At 38.4% G+C, this 13,075-nt stretch overlaps 1 protein-coding gene across 2 annotated transcripts in view; it reads left to right on the top strand.

The window, feature by feature from the left end:
* PARP4 (poly(ADP-ribose) polymerase family member 4) overlaps positions 1-13,075 on the top strand; it is a 516,705-nt gene that overhangs the window by 201,515 nt on the left and 302,115 nt on the right. For both annotated transcript variants that reach the window (XM_053708536.1, XM_053708535.1), the window contains exon 25: positions 4,175-4,274. In XM_053708536.1, the coding sequence (XP_053564511.1) occupies positions 4,175-4,274 (100 nt within the window). The remainder of the gene's footprint in view (positions 1-4,174; positions 4,275-13,075) is intronic.

Genomic DNA, 13,075 nt, shown 5'->3' with positions numbered 1-13,075 from the left:
GCCTTAAGGCTTGCCAGAAACACCAGTTATGAAGCAGCGGACTAAAGAAGGTTATGAAGCACTAAATTGGAAGGTTGTTTAAAATTGCATGCTCTATCTGAATAATAAAAGTTTAATTCTTGCTTTACATTCCATTTAAATAACTTTATATCACTGAATTATTAGGGCACATTTTAGTAAGCCTAGTATCCTTGACAACCAGTATATTAAACAGTTGATATGCAGTTTTCTAAGTAAGGGAGCTTCAAATCTAAATGCAACACTGATTGCTTTGTAAAAATGCAGCTACATTTATAAGTGACAGATTAATGTATATCATAATAATGGTGTTGGCAACTTTTTTTTAACAAGAATGTTCTATGGTAACATACCGGTTTAATAGACGTCATATAGAAAATTGTGTAATTCATAGATTTACTACCCACCCTCCTCATAAATATCTACTGCTTTTATTGGCTGCCCTTCCAATATATTTTTACATCTTCTGGGGTCAAATTCAAACTCCAAGTCTTACTGACACTCCCCCAATATATGAAGAATCAATGAGTGTGGCACTATGCTAGTAATTTGGGGCCAAAGAAACCGGTACAGTGACCGGGTGCTACTCCTCTAAAGGAAATGCTAATTAGAGAGGACGTCACATGGAATGACAATTAAGAGTTTATGAGTGCACAATCAGCTCCCTTAGGGTACAGGGGATATTAAAACTTAATCTTTAATTGAAATAGTTAAAAATGGTAGATACCTCGGTTCTAAGAACCTACACACAAATTAACACTAAAAAACACACTGAAAAACCTGTACTTGTAAGCTCCAAAAAAGAGAGATAGCTTACAGCAATACCCCCCGGTGTTCCTGGCCGATAACTGGTTAAGTCGGCATCATTTCAGGGTATGCAGACAAGTTTAACAAAAACGAAAAAAGGAAAAGCAAATGAATTGCTACGCGTTTCGGCCCATATGCGGGCCTTTGTCAAGCATATCTGGTCAAAGAATTTTGAAAAATAGCTATAGCCGAAGCCTGAAATTTAAAAACGGAGGCGACCAATCAGCAATCAGCACCTAGCATCCGTTCCCGCCCTCTTCCCCATTGATCCGGTCACGTACTAACTGAAAGAAGTCTGAGAGCTATCAATCTCCTATTGGCTGGCTATAATTTCCATTCTTAACTGTGTCATGTGACTGTTATTGGCCAATCCCAGTGTCTCCTACACGGACATTTTATCCTTATTCCGAAAGTGTGAAAATGTGTGTGTTATATGGCTACCTGATTGAGGACTAAAACAATATCTATGAAGTCTGATCACTTGACTAAGTTTGACCAATCACGTCAGTGCCTACTCCTCTATTGTAAATGTATAGGCAGAATACGATAGTGTGTATGTAACAAGGCTACCTGATTGAGGACTAAGAAAATATAGAAAAGTCCGGTCATGTGAATGTTGTTAGCCAATCACGTCAGAGCCTGCTCCCCCACTGTAACCTTATGGGCAAATGTATAAAGATATTTATATACCAAGTTAAGCTGTTTAAATGATTTATTTAATATTAAGGACACATCTTAAATGTTTTTCAACAAACTGGATTTACAAATTAGTTACAAGCACAGGTTTTTCAGTGTGTTTTTTGGTGTTAATTTGTGTGTAGGTTCTTAGAACCAAGGTATCTACCATTGTTAACTATTTAAATTAAAGATTAAGTTTTCATATCCCCTGTACCCTAAGGGAGCTGATTGTGCACTCATAAACTCTTATTTGTCATTCCATATGGTGTGACGTCCCCCAATATATCCCATAACATATCTGTAATTATTCTAACAGTTCTCTAATATTTGAGAGAAACAAAAAAAATATATATAGATTGAACATACCTTGATTTTTTACAATCTTTTAGTTAAAGGGATATGGAAGTTGAAATGATTCAGACAGAGCATGCAATTAAAAAAAAATCCAATTAACTCCTGCTATCAAATTTACTTTGTTCTTATGGTATCATTAGTTGAAGATCATACTGAGAAGATTAGGAGCGTGCACTTTTTTTTTCTTTTTATTGAGGCTTGAGACAAATGTATAATCACATAAACTCAAGGGTATTCCAAACATGTTAATACACTTCAAGTATACATAAATAGCATTCTTCCAGATGAAACAAAAGTATAAAACAATTTCTGATAGTCATCCCTGTAAAGTCCAATAAACAAATCTAGAACAGCATGGTTAGAGTATCAATCATGCCTCTATTTCACTATATCATAAAACATGGTAACAAAACCAAAATACCAGTAGTTCAGCAGGCAAGTGATAACCAATAATTTCTCAAAGATACATTTGAGCTACTACATCCATCAAATATTTCTTAGCACTATACATCAGAGGAAAAAACAGTATATAAATAAAAAAATTTAGCAATATGTTGCCTGCCTAATCATGAAAAAAGTATTACAGACAAACCTCAGTTTTGTAATAATATTTGAGCAAAGTGATCACCTACTTTACTAAATATAATCTGTAAAACATATTCCCTCAGTAAAAGAAAAACAAACAAAAAACTTGCCTATTTTGGACCAGTGTCACACATAAACACCTCAGAGGGAACTAGTGGGGAGTGAAGATAAATATGGAAAAAAATTGAATAAAAGGCCACCTTTGGGCCCAAAAACTATAATAACACATCATTACTAAAACTTTAAAAATGCTTGTGATATAATTTGTTACTGCAACTCTCTGCAATAGAAGTGGCATAGTCTAAGTTCTAGGTGGAATAATGAGCAAAATGTTTATTTTATGATTGGTATTGTTACAACTATCCATAAGACTCTAGGTGGGTAGGACTGTATAAAATTAAGTAATTCATTAACTGGGGAGAATATGAAAGTGACACGTATTAGAATAAAGCCCCAGATTAGCTAGCTTATATCTACAACAAAGTAGGTAACTCCAACTTAAATAAAATGGCTATGCATAAAAATGATACTCAGGGGATAGGCATAGCAGTGCTAGGAAATAAATCAAAATAACTTATAGTGACATAAAGCTTCAGATTTTGCTATACTAGCCAGTTGCCATGGTAATGTGATTCTTAAAGGAAGGTTACTGGAATTAGGACTGTAAAACAGAGGTGTGATATGAACAATTCACTCTGGTAAATACAGTACATCTAAAGTAAAATGATGATAGAAGATGCAGAGTCTATTCGAAGGGAGAAAACACAGAAATGCATCTCATCAAGCACAAAAACACAGCCTATGTGACAGATAAAAACGGACAGGTAGATAAGGTAGTACTGATTTCTTATAACCTAGAGGTGCTAAGTAATGTATTTCAAATTGAATTAAGAGCACCTGTAGGGGGGTAACATCACACTAAGGAGACTCACGGTAAGGTGAGTTACAAAGTATGCAACAACACAAAGAAGTGCTATTACCCTTCAGTTATATGTGGATAAATTCAAAATCAATACAAACATTCATAATACAAGAACACTAATTAAATAAACGTTCATGCCTTATCTTTATTGGCTCACTATTCAATCATACAAGTTTAAAAACACTAAAACTCTCCTGAGTACAGAATAATGTCTAGGTGGAGGATAAGATGCCATCCTAGGTAAGTAGAGAGCCTAATATAAGGCTATATAGCAGACATTTATCATGTAATTTTTGATGTATTAAGATAGGTAGAAAGCAGCTTATAATAGTAGTGTGCACAAGAGAGTAGCAGATAATAGATGAATTAATCTCTGGGATACAATGTAAAGGGATTGGAGCAAACCGCTACTATTCCCCAATCAGCAATTTAAAGTTCCTGCTTAAATGACTTGCGCATTCATTCTCATTCAATATATCTTAAGTTCTTTCTACCTAAGCCCCTTCTATAGCGGAGGCTAAATTTACATCTATCTTGCTAATGAGTCAATGTTGTCATGAAATGCCAACGTACCACATTACCATTCACACAATATTAGCATAAGTATAAACAGAGGGTTTAGCAGTTAAAAAACGAGAGTAAAACTGTCAGCAGCCAGACCCCTAAAGGGTGCTGAGAGCTTGTCTTTCGTTTTTTGTATCTTCGAAAAATTATCTAAATAATGCATTAGAAAGGGACTGTTCTGTCATTGATATTTGTTGTGCATTACATTATTCTGTGCCTTTAAAGATATACTGCATGTATTTTCAGTGGTAAAGCAAATCGACACATGCTGCGGAGTCTGTCTCAATATGGTGCTGGAGCATTTGAATTTTTTGAAGCCAAATCTAAAAGCAGTTGGTCTCAAAAGGTAAGCTAACCAAAGTGTGGTTACGTATATTTAGGTCGTAAATAGTAAAGGGGCATAGTACTATTTTTTTTCTTTGTATAAAAGAGAGCATTTAAAGGGATGTGAAAGTCAAAATGAAACTCTCTTGGTTCCAATAGCATGAAATTTTAAGAAACTTTTCAGTCTACTTCTATTATAAAATTAGTTTCTTGTCAAGGATATCTAGATAGGCTTAGGAGCAGCAATGCTATGCTGGGAGGTAGCTGTTGATTGGTTGTTATACACATATTCCTATCGTGAGTTCACTAAGGACCCACTAAAGACCTTATCAAAGATTCTTCTGCTTAGAGATACATTGTAGTACAGACTTCACAGTGGCTGAACTCACTGAATGCTCAAATAAAAAGGGCGGAACTCTCCAGCACTGCAAAATCTCTCTCATTTCTGTATTTGAAGGAGATACAAGCCCAGATGATATTAGATGTTTTATTACATGTACACTTTTTGCATTGTATTTGATTTCATTTACACTTCAAATTGGGTCCTTTCAGTATTATTACATTCAACCTCTGCGCTTTATATTTTATATTTTAATGCATTTAGATTTAGATCCAGCAGTCATTTTACAAATTCTAATTATGTTTTGAAAGTTTCTGTGCTACTTAAATCAATTAGGATCATACTTTGTATATTTCAGTGTATCTTTTACAAATCACATTGCTCTTTGTATTTCTTTCCTATAGCATAGAGAGAACACGAAACATTCTAATTACTTGTGGGATATTCATTCCTGGCGAGCAGGAGGCAGCACCCAAGCAAAGCTGTTAAGTATCACTTCCCTTACCCATAACTCCTAGTCATTTTCTTTGTTTTGATCATGGGAGGATGGCAAAGATGGTGTTTGAATATTTTAATCCTTTTAATGAGTTATTTTCCCTGCAAACAAGGATTGGGGCTATGCTGTGTCCATGTCAATCTCTTTAGTAAGAGTAATGGTGGCTATTAGCAGTTAGAAGACGGGAAGGTAGTCTTTGCTTAAACTTCCAACATTATTGCTACCCCTATTATAGAAAGCCATAGTTGGTTACTCTGTTCTTTCTTTTCTATAGGTCCCTGGTAGATATGTTGAAGCTGCCACACCTCAGAAAATAGCTCCTGCCTGACAGAGCAGGATCCACAGGTAAGTGCTTTCCCTTCTAGGTTTGAAGATACCAGCACTATAGGAGTTAAATCCTTGTGGAAAGTATTTAAATCTGTTTAAGAGGCACTGCTTTTATGTGAAAAGAGGCATAATTTTTTATTGGGGGCTCAGAGATGGGAGAGTGTATGAAGTGTTTGACAGGTGTTTGTTTTACTTCTTACTTTTGGTAATCCCTTTTCAGCTCAGCTTATTGGCCCAATCACTTTTGCTGTGTTGCTGTTGTTTTTTGCGCCGTTTTTGTTTGGCGCAATAAAAAAAAAAGTTCACGCTCCTCGCCACTTCTGGTTTTCGGCTTCTCTGTTTAGATCGGAGTTTGCCGCAGCGAGTGTGGAGGCTGCATTTTCTTCTTTCTACAGTGGCAAGTGGATTTGGGCTGTTCCGGTAACAAAGTGGTGTTTTTTGCTACCGGGTGTGTCCGGGTTTTCTGTGCTAGTGGGATAGCAACTTCTGGAGGGGTAAGTCCTCTGCAGTGCTGAGGGTTTTAAGTGCTTATTTATGTTTTATTGCTTCATAAAATTCAACTTAATTTGGCATTTAATTTTTATTGATAATTGTGGACCCAATTATGGACACTAATGCTGAAGTTGATTAATTTGAAAAATGCTTATTGTGTTTTGAGGCTAAGATAATTCCTGCTGTACAGTTTTGCTCTCCATGTTTAAATAAAACTTTAAAGTCTCTCTGAGCCTCCTGACTCTCAGGAAAGTGTTATCCTAGCTACGCCTTAGCTTTCCCCTCAAGCTTCACATGCAGTGCCCTCAACCTCCTTGGGGTGTTTTTTTACCTGGGGATTTCGCTGCACAGATTACTTATGCTGTTTCTGCAGCTTATCAGCTTTTCCAAAGGTTTCTGGTACACAAAAGAGGAAATCTAAACATATTGATGTTAGTTAGGCTGACTCCACTAAAGCTGCATTAGTCAGTTTGTCTCAATTATCTGATGAGGATGATTTGTCAGTGACTTCTGAGGGGGAATTGTCAGATTCTGATTCTGTAGTGATAAATTCTGCAGATTCAGAGGAGATTAATTTCAGATTTAAGTTAGAACACCTTCAAGTTCTTTTGAAGAATGTTCTTGCTACTTTGGAAGAATCTGAATCTGTTGCGGAGAATCCAAAGAGGTCTAGTAATCTTAAAAAGGTATATGATGTACCCTCATCTGTGGAAGTATTTCCAGTTCCAGACTGTATGGCAGATATTATAACTCAGGAATGGGATAAAACAGGGATTCCTTTTTCCCCGTGCCCTGTTTTTAAAAAGATGTTTCCTGTTGCTGACTCTATTCGTGACTCATGGCGCACAGTGCCCAAGGTAGAGGGAGCTATCTCTACTCTGGCTAGAGAACTACTATTCCTTTGAAGATAGTTGTTCTTTCAAGGATCCCAGGGATAAGAAGCTTGAGGCTTTTTGAAGAAGATATACATTCATCAGGGATTACAGTGGCAACCTGTTGCTAGTATTGCTACAGTTGCGGGGGCAGAATCTTATTGGTGCAAAGATTTATCTAATCTTATCCTAGAAGAAACTAGTATAGAGGAGATCCAAGACAGGATCGAGGTTCTCAAACTAGCCAATACCTTTATGTGTGATGCCTACATGGAAGTTCTTAGGTTGGGTGCTAAGATTTTTGGTTTTACTGTTTTAGCTCACAAAGCTCTCTGGTTAAAATCTTGCTCTGCAGATGTTACATCCAAATCCAAGCTTTTATCTTGGCCTTATAAGGGTAAAACCTTGTTTGGACCAGGTCTGGCAGAAATTATTTCTGACATTACAGGTGGAAAGGGTTCTTTCCTACCTCAGGATAAAAAATATACACCTACGGGTCGCCAGAATTCAAATTTTAGTTCCTTTCGTAACTTTAAGGGACAGAAGTCTTCTTCTTCCAAGTCAGATCAATGCAAGTCTTCTTGGAGGCCTGGTTTGCCTTGGAATAGGGGGAAGCAAGCTAAGAAGCCTTTCATTGATTCTAAATCAACATGAAGGGCCCGTCCCCGATCCTTTTGTTAATCAAATGGGGGGCAGATTTTTTTTTTCAGCAGGCTTGGATACACGATGTTCCAGATCCTTAGGCCATAGATATAGTATCCCACTGTCTCAGAATAGGATTAAAATCTTGTCTTCCCAGGGGCAGGTTCCGCCTTTCAAGGTTATCTGCAAATCAGATAAAGAGAGAGGCCTTCTTAAACTGCGTAAAGGATCTATCATCCCTGGAAATTATTCAGTTCCACTAGAGGAACAGGGTCTAGGATTCTATTCAAATCTATTTGTAGTTCCCAAGGAGAAGGGCATTTTGTGCCCCATTCTGGACTTAAAGTGTATCAATCAATTCCTCAGGGTTCCGTCCTTCAAGATGGAGACCATCCATTCTATTCTTCATTTGGTCCAAAAGGATCAGTTCATGACGACAATAGATCTGAAGGACACGTATCTTCATGTTCCTATTCACAGGGATCATTACCAGTATCTAAGGTTTGCCTTCCTGGACAAACATTTCCAGTTTGTTGTCCTTCCTTTTGGCCTTGCCACAGCTCCCAGAATTTTTACAAAGGTTTTACAAAGGCCATCTTTTCATCAAGCAAGATCTCATACCGAGATGTTGTTGTTGTCTATTCTATGTTCCCACGGGTGGAAAGTGAATATGGGAAAGAGTTCCTTTGTTGCAGATACAAGGGTTTGCTTCTTGGAAACAATCATAGATTCCCTGTCCATGAAGATTTTTTGACGGACGTCAGAAAATCCAAACTTCATGTTTCTTGCCTGTCTCTCCAGCCTGCTATTCGTCCATCTGTGGCTCAATACATGGAGGTGATTGCACTGATAGTTGCCTCAATGGACATTATTCCTTTTGCTCGGTTCCATCTGAGTCCTCTACAGTTATGCATGCTCAGTCAATGGAACGGGGACCACTCAGATCTCTCACAGAAGATAAATTTGTGTTCCCCAACAAGAGTCTCACTCATGGTGGGTTTCACAGGATCATCTGTCTCGGGGCACATGCTTCCTGAGGCATTCCTGGGTTATTGTGACCACGGACGACAGCCTGTTAGGCTGGGGAGCAGTTTGGGTTTTCTTAAAGACACAGAGTCTGTAGACTCCAGTGGAGTCGTCTTTTCCAATAAACATCTTGGAGTTGAGAGCACTTTTCTATGCTTTAATAGCTTGGCCTCAAATACTTACAAGGGGTGGACAACTGGGAGGCAGATTTTCTAAGTAGGCAGACTTATCATTCCGGAGAGTAGGCTCTCCACCCAGATGTTTTCACAATGATAACTCTCTGGTGGGGGGTTCCGGAGTTGGATCTGATGGCGTCTCGTCAAAGTTTCTTGAAACTTCAACCTAGCATACCTGTTTTCTCCGTTTGCGTTGCTTCCACAAGTAATTGCTCACATCAAACAGGAGAGAGCTTCTGGGATTCTAATAGCTCCCGCATGGCCTCGCAGGATCTGATTTGTGGATCTGGTGACTATGTCATCTTTTCCACAGTGGAGGTTACCTTTTAGGAAGGACCTTCTACTTCAGGGTCCCTTTCTTCATCCAAATCTGGTTTCTCTGAAGCTAACTGCTTGGAGATTGAACGTCTACGTTTGGCTAGACATGACTTCTCTGAGAAAGTCATAGATACTATGCTTCAGGCTCGTAAACCGTTTACTCGCAGAATTTACCATAGGATATGTTGTAAATACTTTCATTGTGTGATTCAAAAGGTTTTTCTTGGAACAAAGTAAGAGTTCCTTGAATTTTGGCTTTTTTCTTCAGGAGGGCCTGGAGATGGGTTTGCCAGTCTGTACTTTGAAGGGTCAGATTTCTACTCTGTCTATTCTTCTGTATAAACGTCTGGTAGTACATTTCTATCTTGAAGGTTTTGTTTCTTCTTGCTATTTCTTCTGCTCTCAGAGTTTCCGATCTTTCAGCTCTGCAGTGTGATTCCCCTTATCTAATTTTTCATGCTGGTAAGGCGGTCCTTCGTACTAGCTAGGGTTTCTCCCTAAGGTAGTGTCGGATCGCAATATTAATCAGAAAATTGTTGTTTCTTCTTCCCAGGAGGAACGTCTTTTGCATAACTTGGATGTTGTGCGTGCTCTTAAATTTTACCTTCAAGCAACTAAAGATTTTCGGCAGACTTCTGCCCTGTTTTTGTTTTCTCTGGTAAGCATAGGGGTCAGAAGGACACTTCTACCTCTCTTTCTTTATGGTTGAGAAGTGTTATCCGGTTAGCTTATGAGACAGCTGGACAGCAGCCTCCTGAGAGAATTACGGCTCATTCCATTAGAGCTGTTTCATCTTCATGGGCTTTCAAAAATAAAGCTTCTGTGGAACAAATCTGTAAGGCGGCCACTTGGTCCTCTTTTCATACTTTTTCCAAATTTGATACTTTTAGAAGAAAGGTTCTTCAAATAGTGGTGCCTTCAGTTTAGGTCCGCCTTGTCTTGTTTTCCCTCCCTATTCATTCTGTGTCCTCTAGCTTGGGTATTGGTTCCCACTAGTAATTAGAATGTTTTGTGGACTCTCTATGCCATAGGAAAGAAAACAAAATTTATGCTTACCTGATAAATTTCTTTCCGGGCATAGAGAGTCCACGACCCACCCTTGTTTAAATTCAGACGACAGTTTTTTTGTACAAACCTCAGGCATCTCTATATGCTTATGTTACTTATTTTTCTGTTCCCTTTGGCCGAATAACTGGGGGTTATGGGTAAGGGAAGTGATAGTTAACAACTTTGTTGGGGTGCTCTTTGCCCCCTCCTGCTGGCCAGGAGTGAATATTCAACTAGTAATTAGAATGTTTTGTGGACTCTCTATGCCCGGAAATAAATACATTTGTCAGGTAAGCATACATTTTGTTTTTCTCTATTGTAAAATAAAACCAAGCTTTAGAAAGTGGGAGGGACTTGGAGAGTTCCCTGGGCTGAACATGGGAGTTCCCAGTGTATGTCCAAAGCGCTCTCACTAGTTTTGCAAAATGCTGTAAGCATTTTAAACTTTTTAGACTGGTCTCATTGATTTTTCTTGCCAGCTGTATGCAGGCAAAAACAAATTATATTGTAGTGAAAACATTTCAGTTTAATATGTAATTGATTTGTGCAAACTTTATATCAGTCTCAGATGTTCTCCAGTTACCTTCTCTCTCCCTTGTGAAATTCTGTATCCCAGAGAGCTTCATTACTTTCTATCGGCTAGATTACAAGTCTTGCGTTAGCCTTAAAAAGCAGTGTTGAGAGGTCCCAACGCTGCTTTTTAACGCCCGCTGGTATTACGAGTCTGGCAGGTACAGGTGTACCACTCAATTTTCTTCCGCGACTCAAGCTTACCGCAAATCCACTTACATCAATTACGTATCCTATCTTTTCAATGGGACTTGCATAACGCCGTTATTACGAGTCTTGGAAGAAGTGAGCGGTAGACCCTCTCCTGTCCAGACTCCTACCGCATTTAAAGTCAGTAGTTAAGAGTTTTATGGGCTAACGCTGTTACATAAAACTCTTAACTAAAGTGCTACAAAGTACACTAACACCCATAAAACTACCTATTAACCCCTAAACCGAGCCCCCCCCCCACATCGCAAACACTTTTATAACATTTTTAACCCCTAATCTGCCGACCGGACATTGCAGCCACTTTAATAAATATATTAACCCCTAAACCGCCGCACTCCCACCTCGAAAACACTAATTTAGTTTTATTAACCCCTAATCTGCCGTCCCTAACATCGCCGCCACCTATCTACATTTATTAACCCCTAATCTGCCACCCCAACGTCGCCACTACTATATTAAAGGTATTAACCCCTAAACCTAAGTCTAAACCTAACCCTAACCCCCCCTAACTTAAATATAATTTAAAATAATCTAAATAAAATTACTACAATTAAATAAATTAATCCTATTTAAAACTAAATACTTACCTATAAAATAAACCCTAAGATAGCTACAATATAACTTATAGTTACATTGTAGCTAGCTTAGGGTTTATTATTATTTTACAGGCAACTTTGTATTTATTTTAACTAGGTACAATAGTTATTAAATAGTTATTAACTATTTAATAACTACCTAGTTAAAATAAATACAAATTTACCTGTAAAATAAATCCTAACTTAAGTTACAATTACACATAACACTACACTATCATTAAATAAATTACCTAAACTACCTACAATTAATTACAATTAAATTAAACTACGTACTAAAAACAAGAAAAAAAAACAAGAAAAACAAACACTAAATTACAGAAAATAAAAAATAATTAAAATTTTTTAAAACTAATTACACCTACTCTAATCCCCCTAAAAAAATAAAAAAGCCCCCCAAAATAATAAAATACCCTACCCTATACTAAATTACAAATTGCCCTTAAAAGGGCGTTTTGCGGGGCATTGCCCCAAAGTAATCAGCTCTTTTACCTGAAAAAAAAGACAATACTCCCTCCAACATTACAACCCACACACCCAACCCTTCTCTAAAACCCACCCAATCCCCCCTTAAAAAAACCTAACACTACCCCCTTGAAGATCACCCAACCTTGAGCTGTCTTCACCCAGCCGGGCACAAGTGGACCTCCAGAGGGGCAGAAGTCTTCATCTGATCCGGCCAGAAGAGGTCCTCCAAGCAGCAGAAGTCTTCATCCAGACGGCATCTTCTATCTTCATCCATGCGGAGCGGGCCCATCTTCAATCCAGCCGACGCGGAGCCATCCTCTTTAAACGAAGTCCAAGCGTAGAATGAAGGTTCCTTTAAATGACGTCATCCAAGATGGCATCCCTTGAATTCCGATTGGCTGATAGGATTCTATCAGCCAATCGGAATTAAGGTAGGAAAAATCCTATTGGCTGATCCAATCAGCCAATAGGATTGAAGTTCAATCCTATTGGCTGATCCAATCAGCCCATAGGATTGAACTTGCATTCTATTGGCTGTTCCAATCAGCCAATAGAATGCGAGCTCAATCCTATTGGCTGATTGCATCAGCCAATAGGATTTTTCCTACCTTAATTACGATTGGCTGATAGAATCCTATCAGCCAATCGGAATTCAAGGGACGCCATATTGGATGACGTCATTTAAAGGAACCTTCATTCTTCGATTGGACTTCGTTTGAAGAGGATGGCTCTGAGCCGGCTGGATTGAAGATGGACCCGCTTCGCTCCGGATGGATTAAGATAGAAGATGCCGTCTGGATAAAGACTTCTGCCGCTTGGAGAACCTCTTCTGGCTGGATCGGATGAAGACTTCTGCCCCTCTGGAGGTCTACTTGTGCCCGGCTGGGTGAAGACGGCTCAAGGTAGGGTGATCTTCAAGGGGGTAGTGTTAGGTTTTTTTAAGGGGGGATTGGGTGGGTTTTAGAGTAGGGTTGGGTGTCTGGGTGGTGGGTTGTAATGTTGGGGGGTATTGTCTTTTTTTTCAGGTAAAAGAGCTGATTACTTTGGGGCAATACCCCGCAAAAGGCCCTTTTAAGGGCTATTTGTAATTTAGTATAGGGTAGGATATTTTATTATTGGGGGGGGGGCTTTTTTATTTTATTAGGGGGATTAGAGTAGGTGTAATTAGTTTTAAAAAAATGTAATTTTTTTTTTTTATTTTCTGTAATTTAGTGTTTGTTGTTTTTCGTACTTTAGTTTATTTAAT

This window comes from Bombina bombina, chromosome 3 (assembly GCF_027579735.1).
Source record: "Bombina bombina isolate aBomBom1 chromosome 3, aBomBom1.pri, whole genome shotgun sequence".
In the NCBI taxonomy this organism is placed as follows: Eukaryota; Metazoa; Chordata; class Amphibia; order Anura; family Bombinatoridae; genus Bombina; species Bombina bombina.
The sequence above is the reverse complement of the archived record's forward strand: the minus strand, read 5'-3'. Positions and strand labels throughout refer to the sequence as shown.